The sequence below is a fragment of the Tachyglossus aculeatus genome, chromosome 3, assembly GCF_015852505.1.
Source record: "Tachyglossus aculeatus isolate mTacAcu1 chromosome 3, mTacAcu1.pri, whole genome shotgun sequence".
NCBI lineage: Eukaryota > Metazoa > Chordata > Mammalia > Monotremata > Tachyglossidae > Tachyglossus > Tachyglossus aculeatus.
This window is the reverse complement of record NC_052068.1, coordinates 19,357,756-19,375,854: the sequence shown is the minus strand read 5'-3', so window position 1 is coordinate 19,375,854 and position 18,099 is coordinate 19,357,756. Positions and strand designations below refer to the sequence as shown.

General features: G+C 46.4%; 1 protein-coding gene and 2 non-coding genes across 3 annotated transcripts in view; 2 read left to right on the top strand and 1 right to left on the bottom strand.

The window, feature by feature from the left end:
* TLL2 (tolloid like 2) overlaps positions 1-17,890 on the top strand; it is a 195,504-nt gene extending 177,614 nt beyond the window's left edge. Inside the window, exons 20-21 of the mRNA XM_038743348.1 lie at positions 9,797-10,047; positions 17,091-17,890. Coding sequence (XP_038599276.1) covers positions 9,797-10,047; positions 17,091-17,225 — 386 coding nt within the window. The 3' untranslated portion in view covers positions 17,226-17,890. The remainder of the gene's footprint in view (positions 1-9,796; positions 10,048-17,090) is intronic.
* LOC119926385 lies at positions 4,861-4,998 on the bottom strand. Its single transcript, XR_005450265.1, has one exon. It is a non-coding gene; the product is annotated as a small nucleolar RNA SNORA7 (small nucleolar RNA).
* LOC119926178 lies at positions 14,694-14,831 on the top strand. The gene has a single exon (XR_005450076.1). It is a non-coding gene; the product is annotated as a small nucleolar RNA SNORA7 (small nucleolar RNA).
* Positions 17,891-18,099: the final 209 nt, after the last annotated feature.

Below are 18,099 nucleotides of genomic sequence, written 5' to 3'. Positions count from 1 at the left end.
CTCACTCTACCTTCATCTCGTCTATCTCGCCGCCGACCTCTCGCCCACGTCCTGCCTCTGGCCTGGAATGCCCTCCCTCTTCCAATCTGACAGACAATTGCTCTTCCCAACTTTCAAAGCCTTATTGCCGTAGGTTCTAATCCCGGCTCCGCCACATGTCTGCTGTGTGACCTTGGGCAAGTGACTTAACTTCTCTGAGCCTCAGTTACCTCACCTGTAAAATGGGGATGAAGACTGTGAGCCCGACGTGGGACAACCTGATCACCTTGTATCCCCCCCAGCGTTTAGAACAGTGTTTTGCACATAGTAAGCGCTTAACAAATGCCATCGTCATTATTATTATTATACTACTACTACTAATAGTACTATAATAGTACTATTATAATACTGCTAAGGCACTGTGCCTATTATTAAGGCACATCTCCTCCAACAGGCCTTCTCTGACTAAGCCATCCTTTTTTATAGCATTTATTAAGCGCTTACTATGTGCAAAGCACTGTTCTAAGTTCTGGGGAGGTTACAAGGTAATCAGGTTGTCCCACGGGGGGCTCACAGTCTTAATCCCCATTTTACAGATGAGGTAACTGAGGCACAGAGAAGTCACACAGTTGAAAATTGGCAGAGCCAGGATTTGAACCCATGACCTCTGACTCCAAAGCTCATGCTCTTTCCACTGAGCCACGTTCCTTCTCCTTTCTTCTCCTCCTCCCTTCTGCGTCGCCTTGATCAGCTCCCTTTATTCCTCCCTCCTCCCAGCCCCACAACACTTATGCACACATCTTTTAGACTGTGAGCCCACTGTTGGGTAGGGACTGTCTCTATATGTTGCCGACTTGTACTTCCCAAGTGCTTAGTACAGTGCTCTGCACACAGTAAGCGCTCAATAAATACGATTGATTGATTAACTGATTCTCTGAGCCTCAGTTACCTCACCCTTAAAATGGGGATGAAGACTGTGAGCCCCACGTGGGACAACCTGATCATCTTGTATCCCCCCCAAGAGTTTAGAACAGTGTTTTGCACATAGTAAGCCCTTAACAAATGCCATCATCATCATCATTATTATTATTATTATTGAAGGCACATCTCCTCCAAGAGGCCTTCTCTGACTAAGCCATTCTTTTTTATAGCATTTATTAAGCGCTTACTATGTGCAAAGCACTGTTCTAAGTGCTGGGGAGGTTACAAGGTGATCAGGTTGTCCCACGGGGGGCTCACAGTCTTAATCCCCATTTTACATATGAGGTAACTGAGGCACAGAGAAGTCACACAGCTGACAATTGGCAGAGCAGGATTTGAACCCATGACCTCTGACTCCAAAGCTCGTGCTCTTTCCACTGAGCCACTTTCCTTCTCCTTTCTTCTCCTCCTCCTCCCTTCTGCGTCGCCTTGATCAGCTCCCTTTATTCCTCCCTCCTCCCAGCCCCACAACACTTATGCACACATCTTTTAGACTGTGAGCCCACTGTTGGGTAGGGACTGTCTCTATATGTTGCCAACTTGTACTTCCCAAGCGCTTAGTACAGTGCTCTGCACACAGTAAGCGCTCAATAAATACGATTGACTGGCTGACTGACTGTAATTTCTTTATTTCATTCGTTCATTCATTCAGTTGTATTTGTTGAGCACTTAATGTGTGAAGCGCACTGTACTAAGCACTCGGGAGAGTACAATACAGCAATAAACAGTCACGTTCCCTGCCCACAACAAGCTTACAGTCTAGAGGAGGGGAGAAAGACATCAATACAAATAAATAAAATGACAGATATGTCCATAAATTCTCTGGGGCTGGGATGGGAGAAGAGCAAAGGGAGCAAGGCAGGGAGACGCAGAAGGGAGTGGGAGACGAGGAAAAGTGGGGCTTAGTCCGGGAATGCCTCTTGGAGGAGATGGGCCTTCAATCCATCATCAATCGTATTTATTGAGCGCTTACTGTGTGCAGAGCACTGTACTAAGTGCTTGGGAAGTAGAAGTTGGCAACATATAGAGACAGTCCCTACCCAACAGTGGGCTCACAGTCTAAAAGTCTAATCCTTCGATAAGGATTAATGTCTCTCTGCCCCTCTAGACTGTAAGCTCACTGTGGTCGGGAAATGTGTCTGTTATATTGTTAAATTGTACTCTCCCAAGAACTTAATAAAACTTAGTACACTTAGAACACTTAGTACAGTGCTCTGCACACAGTAAGTGCTCAATAAATATGATTGACTGACTGACTGACCGAAGAATCCCTGTCAAATTATGTCACTGCTTGGCCACTGCTTCCTGGCAGTGATGTTTCCATCAGAATGAGAGTAACAAATGTTCAGTGAGTCTCTGAGTGGAATAAGACCCCGTGGGCATTCCCTGTTAGCTCACCTTGGGTGGGGAACATGTCTGCCAACTCTCTTGTCTTGTATTCTCCCAATCGCGTAGTACAGTGCTCTGTACATCCTAAATAATCAATAAATACCATCATTTGATGATGAACATCATCATCATTATAATAATAATTGTGGTATTTTTGAAGCACTTACTACACGCTAAAAACTCCAGGGAAATACAAGATAATCAGGCCGGAAAGAGTCCCTTTCCCACATGGGACTCACAATCTAACAGGAAGGATGAAAAGGTATTGATGACCCTTGCCATCACCTGTATATATGTATATATGTTTGTATGCATTTATTACTCTATTTTATTTGTACATAGTTATTCTATTTATTTTAATTTGTTAATATGTTTTGTTTTGTTCTCTGTCTCCCCCTTCTAGACTGTGAGCCTGTTGTTGGGTAGGGACAGTCTCTATATGTTGCCAACTTGTACTTCCCAAGCGCTTAATACAGTGCTCTGCACACGGTAAGCGCTCAATAAATACGATTGAATGAATGAATGAATCTTAGAGATAAGGAAACTGAGGCACAGAGAAGTTAAAGGTCTGCCCAAGGACACCCAACAGGCAAGTGCCAGGGCTGGGTTTAGAAAACCCAGGTCCTCTGAGGAGCAGGTCCAGGCTCTTTCCACTAGGAGGCACTGCTTGACATCATTCTGAATAATAATAATAATAATAATAATAATAATAATAATAATAATAATAATAATAATAATAATAATAATAATGGCATTTATTAAGTGCTTACTATGTGCAAAGCACTGTTCTGAGCACTGGAGAGGTTACAAGGTGATCAGGTTGTCCCACGGGGGGGCTCACAGTCTTCATCCCCATTTTCCAGATGAGGCAACTGAGGCACAGAGAAGTGAAGTGACTTGCCCAAAGCCACCCAGATGACAATTGGAGGAGCTGGGATTTGAACCCCTGACCTCTGACTCCCAAGCCCGCCCTTCCCAGTGAAGCAACGTGGCTCAATGGAAAGAGCCCGGTCTTGGGAGTCAGGGGTCATGGGTTCTAATCCTAACTCCGCCACTTGTCTGCTGGGTGACCTTCGGCAAGTTGCTTCACTTCTCTGTGCCTCAGTTGCCTCATCTGGAAAATGGAGATTAAAAGTGTGAGCCCCACGTGGAACAACCTGATTACCCTGTAACCACCCCAGCACTTAAAACAGTGCTTGGCACATAGTAAGCGCTTAACAAATACCATCATTATTATTATTAATTACTGAGGTCCTCCGAAGGGCAGAGCACTGTACTGAGCACTTGGAAACATATTTATACCCCACACGAGTATGTCTTTGTAGAGGGTTTGGCAGAACTGAGTGAAGCCCAGTTGGAAGGGGACTGCTTCAATGATGATGATGATGATGGTATTTGTTAAGTGCTTACTATGTGCCAAGCACTGTTCTAAGCGCTTAGAACTGGAGTAGATACAACGTAATCAGGTTGTCCCACGTGGGGCTCACAGTCTTCATCCCCATTTTACAGATGAGGTCACTGAGGCCCAGAGAAGCGAAGTGACTTGTCCAAAGTCACACAGCTGACAAGTGGCAGAGCCGGGATTATTCATTCATTAAATCGTATTTATTGAGCACTTACTGTGTGCCGAACACTGTACTAAGCGCTTGGGAAGTACAAGCTGGCAACATATAGAGACAGGATTAGAACCCATGACCTCCGACTCCCAAGCCCCGGCTCTTTCCACTGAGCCACGCTGCTTCTTTAGAGAAGAAGGTATCTCTTTCACTTTCCCTAGCCCTTCACAGCCTCATTCCGGCAATCCTTCTAATTGTAGCAGCAGAGGAGATAGTAGCAGTAGCAGCAGTGGAAGTAACAGCAACAGGAATAGTGGCAGGAGTAGTAATAATAATAATAATGATGGCATTTGTTAAGCGCTTACTATGTGCCAAGCACTGTTCTAAGTGCTGGGGTAGATACAAAGTAATCAGGTTGTCCCACGTGGGGCTCACAGTTTTAATTCCCATTTTACAGATGAGGGAACTGAGGCCCAGAGAAGTGAAGTGACTTGCCCAAAGTCACACGGCTGACAAGTGGTGGAGCTGGGATTAGAACCCGTGACCTCTGACACCCAAGCCTGTGCTCTTTGATAGTAACAATAATGATAATAATGATGGCGTTTGTTAAGCGCTTACTATGAGCAAAGCACCGTTCTAAGCACTGGAGGGATACAAGGCGATCAGGTTGTCCCAAGTGGGGCTCACAGAATTAATCCCCCTTTTATAGATGAGGTAACTGAGGCTCAGAGAAGTTAAGTGACTTGCCCAAGGTCACACAGCAGACATGTGAGCCGTGCTGCTTCTCACAGGAGTAGTAGCACCTCCATCCGCAATCGTTCTGGTAGTGGATCGGTAGAGTTTTCTTGATCAAAATATGGAAGTGGTTTACCATTGCCGCCTTCCGTGAGGTAAACTTGGGTCTCCACCCTCGACTCTCTTCCGTGCCGCTGCTGCCCAGCACAGGTGAGTTTTGGCTTGTAGCAGATGGCCTTCCACTCACTAGCCACTGGCCAAGCTAGGAATGGAATGGACCGGCCTCTGCTTGCCTCTCCCTCCTGTAGCCAAAACTGGTAGAGGACTGGAAACGCTCCAGGTGCAACCATGAGAGGGGAGCAGTATCAGTAGGAATAATAATTGTGGTATTTATTATGCACTTTCTATGTACCAGGCACTGCACTAAGCCCTTGGGTGGATACAAGCAAATCGATTCCGACACAGTCCCTGTCCCATGCGGGGCTCACAGTCTCGATCCCCATTTTACAGATGTGGTAACTGAGGCACGGGGAAGTAAAGTGACTTGCCCAAGGTCATACAGCGGAAAAGTGGTGGAGCTGGGATTAGCACCCATGACCTTCTGACTCTCAGGCTCGTGTTCTATCCATTGAGAAGCAGCGTGGCTCAGTGGAAAGCGCACGGGCTCTGCAGTCAGAGGTCATGGGTTCGAATCCCAGCTCCACCACGTTTCTGCTGTGTGACCTTGGGCAAGCCACTTAACTTCTCGGAGCCTCAGTTACCTCATCTGTAAAATGGGGATGATAACTGAGCCCTATGCGGGACAACCTGATCACCTTGTATCCCCCCAGTGCTTAGAACAGTGCTTTGCACATAGTAAGCACTTAACAAATGCCATCATCATCATCATCATCATTACACCAGGCTGCTTCCCTAGTAGTCTTTTAGACTGTGAGCCCACTGTTGGGTAGGGACTGTCTCTATATGTTGCCAACTTGTACTTCCCAAGCGCTTAGTACAGTGCTCTGCACACAGTAAGCGCTCAATAAATGCGATTGATTGATTGATTGATTGATTGATAGTAGCATTAGCAGGAGCAGTAGTAACAATAATAATTAACTATGGTATTTATTAAACACTTACTACGTGCCACACACTGTACTAAGTGCTGGGGTGGATACAAGCAAATTGGGTTGAACAAAGTCCCTGTCCCACATGAGGCTCGAAGTCTCAATCCCCATTTTACAGATGAGGTAACTGAGGCACAGAGAAGTGAAGTGTCTTGCCTAAGGCCACGCAGTAGACAAGTGGTAGTAGCGACTGCTGGAGGAACAGTAGTGGGAGGAGGAAGAGGAGGAGGAGGAGGAGCAGTAGTAGACATAATGATTTTTATTGAGCCCTCACTGGATGCGATGAACTGTACTGAGCACTTGGAAAGAACATCAGAAGGACAAGGCCCATTCCCTGCCCACAAGGAGAGTACGCTTTAATGGGAGGGACTGAATAAAAATGTATTCTAGTGAAATCAAAATGTACAATCAAATATACGTATCTGGTTCTGTAAGGGCTAGAGTTAGCTGTTAGGCTGTAATATGGAGAAGCCACGTGACCTAGTGGGAAAATCACAGATCTGGGAGTCGGAAGGACCTGGGTTCTAATCCTGCCCCTACCACTTGTCCGCTTGTTACCCTGGGCAATTCACTTCTCTTTGCCTCAAATCCCTCATCTGTACAATTAAGGCTGTAAGCCCCTTGGGGGACAAGGGACTGTGTCCAACTCGATTAGCTTGTATCGACCCCAGTGCTTAGTACAGTGCCTGGCACATGATGAGCATTTAAGAAATGCCATAAAACAAAACAAAGAAACAAACAATTTATTGGTGACGGAGGCAGAGTGCTAGAGGCAGGAGGAGTTCAGATGTGGGATTGAGGGGTTGAGTGATGTTTGGACAGAGTGTGGGCTTGGAGTGGGAATGGGGCTCGTGCTCTGAAGCCTGAAGCACTGTTAGAGCAGAGTGCTTGGAGAGCAGTGTTGAGATTCTGGAATTTTCTTGTTGTTAAATTTATTGGAATCAATCAAGTGATGATTGATCCCCTCACCCCCTCCTACCTCACCTCCCTTCTGTCCTTCTCCAGCCCAGCCCGCACCCTCCGCTCCTCTGCCACCAATCTCCTCACTGTGCCTCGTTCTCCCCTGTCCTGCCCACTGTTGGGTAGGGACCATCTCTATATGTTGCCAACTTGTACTTCCCAAGCGCTTAGTACAGTGCTTTGCACACAGTAAGCACTCAATAAATATGATTGATTGATTGATTGATTGACCCCCGGCCCACGTCATCCCCCTGGCCTGGAATGCCCTCCCTCCGCACATCCGCCAAGCTGGCTCTCTTCCTCCCTTCAAAGCCCTGCTGAGAGCTCACCTCCTCCAGGAGGCCTTCCCAGACTGAGCCCCCTTTTTCCTCTCCTCCTCCCCATCCCCCCGCCCTACCTCCTTCCCCTCCACACAGCACCTGTATATATATTTGTACAGATTTATTACTCCATTTATTTTACTTGTACATATTTACTATTCTATATATTTCGTTAATGATGCACATTTAGCTTTAATTCTATTTATTCTGACGTCTTGACACCAGTCCACATGTTTTGTTTTGTTGTCTGTCTCCCCCTTCTAGACTGTGAGCCCGTTGTTGGGTAGGGACCGTCTGTATATGTTGCCAGCTTGTACTTCCCAAGCGCTTAGTATAGTGCTCTGCACACAGTAAGCGCTCAATAAATACGATTGAATGAATGATGAGAAGCCGCATGGCCTAGTGGAAAGAGCTCGGGACTTGAAGTCAGAGGACCTGGGTTCTAATCCCAGCTCTACTACTTGTCTGCTGTGTGACGTTGAACAAATCACTTACCTTCTCTGTGCCTCAGTTACCTCATTTGGAAAATGGGGATTAAGACTGTGAGTCCCATGTGGGAAAGGGACTGTGTCCAATCTGATTAGCTTGTATCTACCCCAGGGCTTAGTATGGTGCCTGGCGCTTAGTAAGCATTCATTCATTCATTCAATCGTATTTATTGAGCACTTACTGTGTGCAGAGCACTGTACTAAGCGCTTGGGAAGTACAAGTTGGGCCTAACAAGGCCCTTGTAGATCCTAAGGTGAGCTCACGAGACATTCCTTGTCTGTGGGGGCCCCCTGAAACTCAGGAGTAAAGTTCCAGAGTCTAGAAAAGGAGAAGGAAATGCTAATGAGCTGCAGAACAAGAGGGTTCCGAGGGGAATGGGTTTTTTTATTAATTCATTCAGTCAATCGTATTTATTGAGCGCTTACTATGTGCCAAGCACTGTTCTAAGCACTGGGGGATACAAGGTGATCAGGTTGTCCCACGTGGGGCTCACAGTCGTCATCCCCATTTTACAGATGAGGTCACTGAGGCTCAGAGAAGTGAAGTGACTTGCCCAAGGTCACACAGCAGACATGTGGCAGAGCCGGGATTTGAACCCATGACCTCTGACTCCAAAGCCCGTGCTCTTCCCACTGAGCCACGCCGCTTCTCTTTTTATGGTATTTGTGAAGTGCTTACTATGTACTATGTGAAGTGCTTTACTAAGCGCTTAGCGTGGCTCAGTGGAAAGAGCCCGGGCTTGGGAGTCAGAGGTCATGGGTTCTAATCCCAGCTCTGCCGCTTGTCAGCTGTGTGACTTTGAGCAAGTCACTTAACTTCTCTGGGCCTCAGTTACCTCATCTGTAAAGTGGGGATTAAGACTGTGAGCCCCACAAGGGACAACCTGATCACCTTGTATCCTCCCCAGCACTTAGAACAGTGCTTTCACAAAGTAAGCACTTAACAAATTCCATTATTATTATTATTATTATTAAATACAAACTAATAATAATAATAATATCAATAATAATTGCAGTATTTGTTAAGCACTAAGTATGTGCCAGGCACTGTTTTAAGTGCTTAGGTAATTACAGGCTGATAATAATAGCAATAATAATTGCAGTATTTGTTAAGCGCTATGTGCCATCTCAGCTCCGCCGCTTGTCTGCTGTGTGACTTTGGGCAAGTTACTTAACTTCTCTGTACCTCAGTGACCTCATCTGTAAAATGGGGATTAAGACTGTGAGCCCCACGTGGGACAACCTGATCACCTTGTATCCTCCCCAGCACTTAGAACAGTGGCACAAAGTAAGCGCTTAACAAATTCCATTATTATTATTATTATTATTATTATTATTATTATTATTATTATTATTATTATTAAATACAGGGTAATCAAGTTGTCCCACGTGGAGCAGCGGATATGTACGTAAGTGCTCTGGGGCTGAAGGAGGGAGAAGCATCGTGGGTCAGTGGAAAGAGCACAGGCTTGGGAGTCAGCGGTCATTATTATTAATAATAATAATGCCAATAATAATTGCAGTATTTGTTAAGCACTATGTGCCAGGCACTGTTCTAAGCGCTTGGGTAATTACAAGCTAATAATAATATCAATAATAATTGCAGTATTTGTTAAGCGCTATGTGCCATCCCAGCTCCGCCGCTTGTCTGCTGTGTGGCTTTGGGCAAGTTACTTAACTTCTCTGTACCTCAGTTACCTCATCTGTAAAATGGGGATTAAGACCGTGAGCTCCACGTGGGACATCATCATCATCATCATCAATTGTATTTATTGAGCGCTTACTATGTGCAGAGCACTGTACTAAGCGCTTGGGAAGTACAAATTGGCAACACATAGAGACAGTCCCTACCCAACAGTGGGCTCACAGTCTAAAAGGGGGAGACAGAGAACAAAACCAAACATACAACAAAATAAAATAAATAGGATAGATATGTACAAGTAAAATAAATAAATAGAGTAATAAATATGGACAACTTGATCACCTTGTATCCTCCCCAGCGCGTAGAACAGTGCTTTGCACATAGTAAGCGCTTAACAAATGCCATCATTACGTACCGTCCTAGGCGCTGGGGTAGATACAAGATAATCGGGCTGGACACAGTCCCTGTCCTCATGGGGTGCACATTCTTAATCCCCATTTTACAGATGAGGTAAGTGAGGCGCAGGGAAGTGAAGAGCCGGCATTAGAACCCAGGTCCTTCTGATTCCCAGGCCCGCGCTCTCTCCATCAGGCCACACTGCTTCCCATCTGTTTCACACGTCCCGTCTTTTCTTCAGAGTGTGGGGGCCGGCTGAAGGCTGAAGTCCTGACAAAAGAGCTGTACTCCCACGCCCAGTTTGGAGACAACTATTACCCAGGGCAGTCCCAGTGCGACTGGGTGATCGTCGCCGAGGACGGCTACGGAGTCGAGTTGATATTCCAGACGTTTGAAGTCGAGGAAGAGGCAGACTGCGGGTACGACTACATGGAGGCCTACGATGGCTACGACAGTACCGCCCCGCGGCTGGGGAGGTTCTGTGGCTCGGGGGTAAGTCAGCGACGCGAGAGGAATGACGTGGGCACGCGGAGGAAGTGGCTTGGCCTAGTGGGAAGAGCGTGGCCCTGGAACCCATCAATCAATTGTATTTATTGTGCATTTTCTGTGGGCAGGGCACTGTTCTAAACACTCGGGAGAGTACGGTATAACGGAGTTGGTAGACGTGTTCCTTGCCCGCAGCGAGCTTACGGTCTAGAGGGGGAGACAGACATTAATAATAGGTGAATAAATTAGGGATATGTACGTAAGTACTCTGGGGCTGAAAGAGGGAGAGGCAGCGTGGCTCAGTGGAAAGAGCACAGGCTTGGGAGTCAGTGGTCATGGGTTCTAATTCCATCTGTGCCACTTAATAATAATAATGATGATGGCATTTATTAAGGGCTTACTATGTGCAAAGCACTGTTCTAAGCGCTGGGGAGGTTACAAGGTGATCAGGTTGTCCCACGGGGGGCTCACAGTCGTCATCCCCATTTTCCAGATGAGGGAACTGAGGCCCAGAGAAGTTAAGTGACTTGCCCAAAGTCACACACCTGACAGTTGGCGGAGCCGGGATTTGAACCCATGACCTCTGGCTCCAAAGCCCGTCACCCTTTCCACTGAGCCACTCTGCTTCTCTGACACTTGTCAGCTGTGTGAGTTTGGGCAAGTCACTTAACTTCTCTGGGCCTTAGTTACCTCATCTGTAAAATGGGAACCACGTGGGACCACCTGATGACCTTCTATATCCCCCCCAGCGCTAAGAACAGGGCTTTGCCCCTAGTAAGTGCTTAACAAATGCCATCATTATTGTTATTATTATTAATGGGGGCAAAGGAATGGGAGAGGAGGACATGAGGCTTTAGATGGGGAGGAATGCGGTTTTAATAAGGCTTTGAAAGGGGAGAGAATGATCATCTATCAGATATGAAGAGGGAGGGTGTTCCAGGCCAGAGGCAGGATGTGGGCGAGAGGTTGGCGGCGAGATAGACAAGATTGAGGTATAGTGAGTAGGTTGGCATTAGAGGAACAAAGTGAGAAGGAATTAGAACTCAAAAGATCCAGGGTCTTGTCCCGGATCTGCCACTTCACCTTGGGCAACTCCCTTAACTTCTCTGTGCCTCAAATGCCTCATCTACAAAATGGGAATAAACCACCTGTCCCCTCTCCTTAGACTGTGAATCCAGGGTGGGACAGTGACTGTGTCTGATCTGATTATCTGTATCGTCCTCAGCACTTCGCATAGTGATTGGCCCACAGTAAAAACTTAATAAATACTATTATTAGTATTGCTGATGATTCTAAACAAGGCACCCTAGCAACAGGTTCTGGTTAAAAAGCCTCAGTGAATCATAATCATAACTGTGATATTTTTATGGCGTTTATGAAGCGCTTACTATATGCAAAGCACTGTTTTAAGTGCTGGGGAGGTTACAAAGTGATCAGGTTGTCCCACGGGGGGCTCACAGTCTTAATCCCCATTTTACAGATGAGGTAACTGAGGCACAGAGAAGTTAAGTGACTTGCCCAAAGTCACACAGCTGACAATTGGCAGAGCCGGGATTAGAACTCATGACCTCTGAATCCCAAGCCTGGGCTCTTTCCACTGAGCCACGCTGCTTCTATAAAGCACTTATAAAGAGCATAGGCCTGGTGGGGGGTCAGGGGACCTGAGTTCTAATCCTGATTCTGTCACTTGTCTGCTGTATGACCTTGGGTTAGTCACTACAGTGCTTTGTGCCTCAGTTTCCTCCCCTGTGGAATGGGGATTCAATAATAATGATGGCATTTATTAAGTGCTTACTATGTGCAAAGCACTGTTCTAAGCACTGATCTGTTCTCCCTCCCTCTTAGGTTTTAAGTCCGATGTGCCACAAGGACTGTGTCTGATCAGATTATCATGTATCTGCCCCAGTCCTTGGCACATCGTAAGTGCTTAACAAATGTAATAAAAATAATTACAGTAGTAATAACTTACTATATGAAAAAGCACTGCAATTAAGTGTTAGGGTAGACTCGCGATAAACAGATTGGTCACAGGCCCTGTCCCACATGGGGTGTCCATTATAAAAGAAGCAGCGTGGTTTAGTGGAAAGAGCCTGGGCATGGGAGTCAGAGGATGTGGGTTCTAATCCCGGCTCCACCACTTGTCAACTGTGTGACCTTGGGCAAGCTACATCGCTTCTCTGGGCCTCAATTACCTCATCTGTAAAATGGGGATTAAGACTGTGAGCCCCATTTGGGACAACCTGATTACCTTGTATCATTCTTCTTCTTCTTCTTCTTCTTATGGTATTTGTTAAGCGCTTACTATGTGCCGGTTACTGTACTAAGTTCTGGGGTAGGTACAATCAAGTCTGCCGCTAACCTCCACACTGTGTCTCGTTCTCGCCTGTCCCGCCATCGACCCCGGGCCCACGTCCTCCCGCTGGCCTGGAATGCCCTCCCGCTAAACATCCGCCAAGCTAGCTCTCTCCCTCCCTTCAAAACCCTACTGAGAGCTCACCTCCTCCAGGAGGCCTTCCCAGACTGAGCCCCCTCCTTCCTCTCCCCCTCCCCATCCCCCCTGCCCTAACTCCTTCCCCTCCCCACAGCACCTGTGTATAAGTTTGTACAGATTTATTATTCTATTTATTTTACTTGTACATATTTACTATTCTATCTATTTTATTTTGTTAATATGTTTTGTTTTATTGTCTGTCTCCCCCTTCTACACTGTGAGCCCGCTGCTGGGTAGGGACCGTCTCTATATGTTGCCAACTTGTACTTCCCAAGCACTTAGTCCAGTGCTCTGCACACAGTAAGTGCTCAATAAAAATGGTTGAATGAATGAATGAATTGGATACAGTCCCTTTCCCACGTGGAGCTCGTAGTCTCAATCCCCATTTTATTGAGGCAGAAACTCCTCACCCTGGGCTTCAAGGCTGTCCATCCCCTCGCCCCCTCCTACCTCACCTCCCTTCTCTCCTTCTCCAGCCCACCCCGCACCCTCCGCTCCTCTGCTGCTAATCTCCTCACCGTACCTCGTTCTCGCCTGTCCCGCCATCGACCCCCGGCCCACGTCATCCCCCGGGCCTGGAATGCCCTCCCTCTGCCCAGCCGCCAAGCTAGCTCTCTTCCTCCCTTCAAGGCCCTACTGAGAGCTCACCTCCTCCAGGAGGCCTTCCCAGACTGAGCCCCTTCCTTCCTCTCCCCCTCGTCCCCCCTCTCCATCCCCCCCATCTTACCTTCCTTCCCTTCCCCACAGCACCTGTATATATGTATATATGTTTGTACATATTTATTACTCTATTTATTTATTTATTTATTTATTTATTTTACTTGTACATATCTATTCTATTTATTTTATTTTGTGAGTGTGTTTGGTTTTGTTCTCTGTCTCCCCCTTTTAGACTGTGAGCCCACTGTTGGGTAGGGACTGTCTCTATATGTTGCCAACTTGTACTTCCCAAGCACTTAGTACAGTGCTCTGCACACAGTAAGCGCTCAATAAATGCGATTGATGATGATGATGATGATTGATGAGGAAACTGAGGCACAGAGAATTAAAGGGACTTGCCCAAGGTCACTCAGCAGACAAGTGGAGGAGCTGGAATTAGAACCCATGGCTTTCTGAGTCTTAGGCCCATGTTCTATCCACTAAGCCATACTGCTTCTCTACGCTAGCGCTTAGAACAGTACTTGGTGCATAGTAATAATACCATTATTATTATTATTATTATTATTTTTCAGAGAGAGGTATAACAGGTGTCTCATCCCCATTTTTCAGATGAAGACACTGAAGCATAGAGCGGCATGTCCAGGGAAACAGGGCAGGCCAGTGGCAGAGCTGGGGCTAGAACTCTTGATTTCTAGACCCAAGCTTTTCCCACTAGGCCATGAGGCCTCTCTGGAAAGAGTTCTAGTTTGACATGATAGAAGGATAATTAGCTTTGTTTCTTGAAAGGCTTTTTTGAACATTTTTTATATGTCTGCCCAAATTCATCTTTAAATGCAGTCCATGTGCTAGTCCAACAAAAGAAGAAGGGGAAATGAAATTTTAGGGCCCAATCTTCCAGTTGGCTGCTATGGAACAGGCCTGTTGGTAAGAATTCCACAGTTCTTTGGACTTTTATCCTCCTGTTCAGATCAGACAGCATAATAATATAATATTTTAAGCACTTTATAAGCACTGTAACAATTGTAGTATTTGTTAAGCGCTTACTATGTGCCAAACACTGTTCTAAGCACTGGGGGGGATACAAGGAAATCAGATTGTCCTACGTGGGGCTCACAGTCTTAATCCCCATTTTACAGTTGAGGAAACTGAGGCACAGAGAAATTAAGTGACTTGCCCAAAGTCACACAGCTGACAAGCGGCGGAGCTGGGATTTGAACCCATGACCTCTGACTCCCAAGCCTGTGCTCTTTCCACTGAGCTATGCTGCTTCTCCAAGGTATCTGAGACACAGAGAAATTAAGTGACTTGACCAAGATCACCCAGCCGGTATGTGACTGAGCCAGGATTAGAACCCAGGCCCATATTCTTTCCACTAGGCCGTGCTACTGTACTAAGCATTGGGGTAGATGCAAGGTAATCAGGCCAGACACTGTCTCTGTCCCACATGGGTCTCACAATCTGAGGGAGAGGGAGAAAGATATTGAATCCCTATTTTACAGGTCCCTTCGCAGGGTCACACCTGGAGAGTTTCCAGTCCTCCACCAGCCTCGGCTACGGGAGGGAGAGTCAAGCAGAGGCCTGTCCATTCCATTCCTAGCTTGCCCAGTGGCTAGCGAGTGGAAGACCATCTGCTACAAGTCAAAACTCACCCGTGCTGGGCAGCAGCAGCATGGGAGTCGAGGGGGGAGACTCCAGTTTACCGCACGGAAGGCGGGAATGGTAAACCACTTCTGTATTTTTACCAAGAAAACTCTCTGGATCCACCACCAGAACGATTGCGGATAGAGGTGGGGCGTTCTGGGAGAGACGTGTCCATGGCGTCGCTGTGGGTCGGAAACGATTTCACAGCCTAAAACAAGACAAGATTCTACAGATAAGGAAACTGAGGCACAGAGAAGTTAAGCGACTTTCCCACAATGGGCAAGTGCCAGAATGGAGATTAGAACACATCAGTTCTTCCTCATTCCTCAGTGTCATTAGTTTCTGTTTAGTTTCTCTTCAGCCTTCCCTCGCTGATCTCTCATCGCCCCATCGCCCAGAGAAGCAGCGTGGCTCAGTGGAAAGAGCACGGGCTTTGGAGTCAGAGGTCATGGGTTCAAATCCCACCTCTGCCGATTGTCAGCTGTGTGACTTTGGGCAAGTCACTTAATTTCTCTGTGCCTCAGTTACCTCATCTGTAAAATGGGGATTAAGACTATGAGCCCCTCGTGGGACAACCTGGTCACCTTGTAACCTCCCCAGCGCTAAGAACAGTGCTTTGCACATAGTAAGTGCTTAATAAATGCCATCATTACTATTATTATTACTTCCCTTCCCCATGGTCTTTACTACAGGGATCCACACCCAGTAGGCACTCAATACATACCACTGATCGATAGGCAAGTCTGTAGCTAATTGGAAAAAATCGTCTGTAGCTAATCGATGCAGAGAGACAGTGGTTCCACTTCTGGAAGAAAAAGAACATCCAGCCCATCATCCCTGGGCATTCCCCCCACATTTGAACAGGCAAGAGCTTATTTAATCGATCAGTGATATTTCAGTGTTCACTGTGTGCAGAGCACTGTATTAAGTGGAAAGAGCCCGGGCTTTGGAGTCAGAGGTCATGGGTTCAAATCGCGGCTCAGCCAATTGTCAGCTGTGTGACTTTGGGCAAGTCACTTAACTTCTCTGTGCCTCAGTTACGTCATCTGTAAAATGGGGACTAAGGCTGTGAGATCCCCGTGGGATGACCTGATCACCTTGTAACCTCCCCAGCGCTTAGAACAGTGCTTTGCACATAGTAAGCACTAAATAAAAATGCCATTATTATTATTATTATTAAGTTGGACACAGTCCCTATCTTACTTGGGGCTCACATAATAATAATAATAATAATAATAATAATGGCATTTATTAAGTGCTTAGTATGTGCAAAGCACTGTTCTAACACTGTTAGAACATTAGAAGTGCACTGTTAGAACAGTACTTTGCACATAGTAAGCACTTAATAAATGCTTTTATTATTATTATTATTATTGAATTGCTAACCAGAGAGCTGTTCCTTGAAGAAAGCCTCTTCTCCAGCCTTGGGTAATTATCAGTCAATTCTTGGTCAACTCTCTCTTAGGAAACCTCCTGTATGGTTTTTATTTTCTTCTGATGGTATTTATTAAGCATTTACTATGTGCCAGGTAATAATAATTATTATTGTATTTGTTAAGCGCTTACTTTGTGCCAAGCACTGTTCTAAGCGCTGGGCTAGATATAAGGTAAGCACGTTGTTCTACATGGGGCTCACATTCTTAATCCCCATTTTACAGATGAGGCAACTGAGGCACAGAGAAGTGAAGTGACTTGCTCAAAGTCATACAGCTGACAAGGGACGGAGCTGGGGTTAGAACCCACGACCTCTGGTCCCCAAGCCCATGCTCTTTCCACTAAGCCACGCTGCTTTTCTGCTTTTAGGACTGTACTAAGTGCTGGGGTGGGTACAAGCTAATCAGGATGGACACCATCCCTTCCATGTGGTGCTCACAGCCTTAATGCCCATTTTACAGGTGAGGTCACTGAGGCACAGAGAAGTGAAGTGACTTGGCTAGAGGCACACAGCAGACAAGGGGCAGAGCCGGGATTAGGATCCAGGTCCTTCTGACTCTTAGGCCCGTGCTCTATCAATCAATCAATGGTATTCATTTATCCCTTACTATGTGCAGAGCAAGTGGGCCACACTGCTTACAAAGTCCGACTCCAATCTTTTGGAAAGGGTCTGCGGAGGTGGACATAAGGGACCCAAGGGGGGCCTGCTCACCTCAGGGAGAGGCCCTTTATCCTCTTCCTTTGGAAAAGTCATTTATTGATAAGAATCTTCTGAGAAGATACCCATAGAAACCCTGACCAGTATCATTTCCTTTCTCTTCAGCCCTTGGAAGAAATCTATTCCGCCGGAGACTCGCTGATGATTCGATTTCACACAGACGACACCATCAATAAGAAAGGCTTCCATGCTCAGTACGCAAGCACCAAATTTCAAGATGCCCTGCACATGAAGAAGTAGAGCCGGATCGCTTCTTGGGAGACATGGCCAGCCCTAACATTATGACACCTAACTGTGAGATTTTTCTTTTCTTTCTACAACAGCAGCCCTCGGAGAGTCTGACCTGAAAACAGTGTACAGAATTTTCTTCTCTAACTACGACTCCGAAGCTAGTCTTCAAGAAATGCTTTAGAAGTGGCCAGCTGGGCACCCTCCCCCGTTGATATTCCAGGACCCAGTGTTTTCTTTCAGTTGTGGTTGCCCAACAGGTGAAAGTTTCAGGTGGGTGAGAAGGATAGAATCGGCTAGTCACCGTGTAACTCACAAGCAACGGGCCCTGGAGATGAAGGCTCACCTTGTTTTAATCTAATAACCTCACCTCACTGTTTGACCTGAAGGGAAGGGAAGAGAGCTGCTTTCTCTCTGGTCCTTGGGAGCCTGGAGCATGGAGTGTGCAGGCTGACATTTGCTGGGAGCTGGATAAGCAAGAAGAGCATCGTTCCAGCCGGAGAGGGAAAAGCAGAAATGCAGATGATGTCACTGGGAGACTGCATTTTGCAGGAAGCCCTCAGGTTCTGCTGACAGGAAGCCAGAAAAACTGTCATCATCCCCTCCAGATGTTTTCATTGGATGCTGCCTGAAAAGTTTACCAACACAGGATCCTGAATCTGTATCCTCTATGTGGGGCAGAGACAAATTAATCAATTAATCATATTTATTGAACATTTACTGCGTGCCGAGCACTGTACTAAGCGCTTGGGAGAGTACAATATAAGAGTTGGTAGACACGTTCCCTGCCCACAAGAAGCTTACAGTCTAGAGGAGAAGACAAACATGGATAAAAAATAAAAAAGTTACAGATATGGACCTAGCTATGGGCCACACCTCTGGGGAA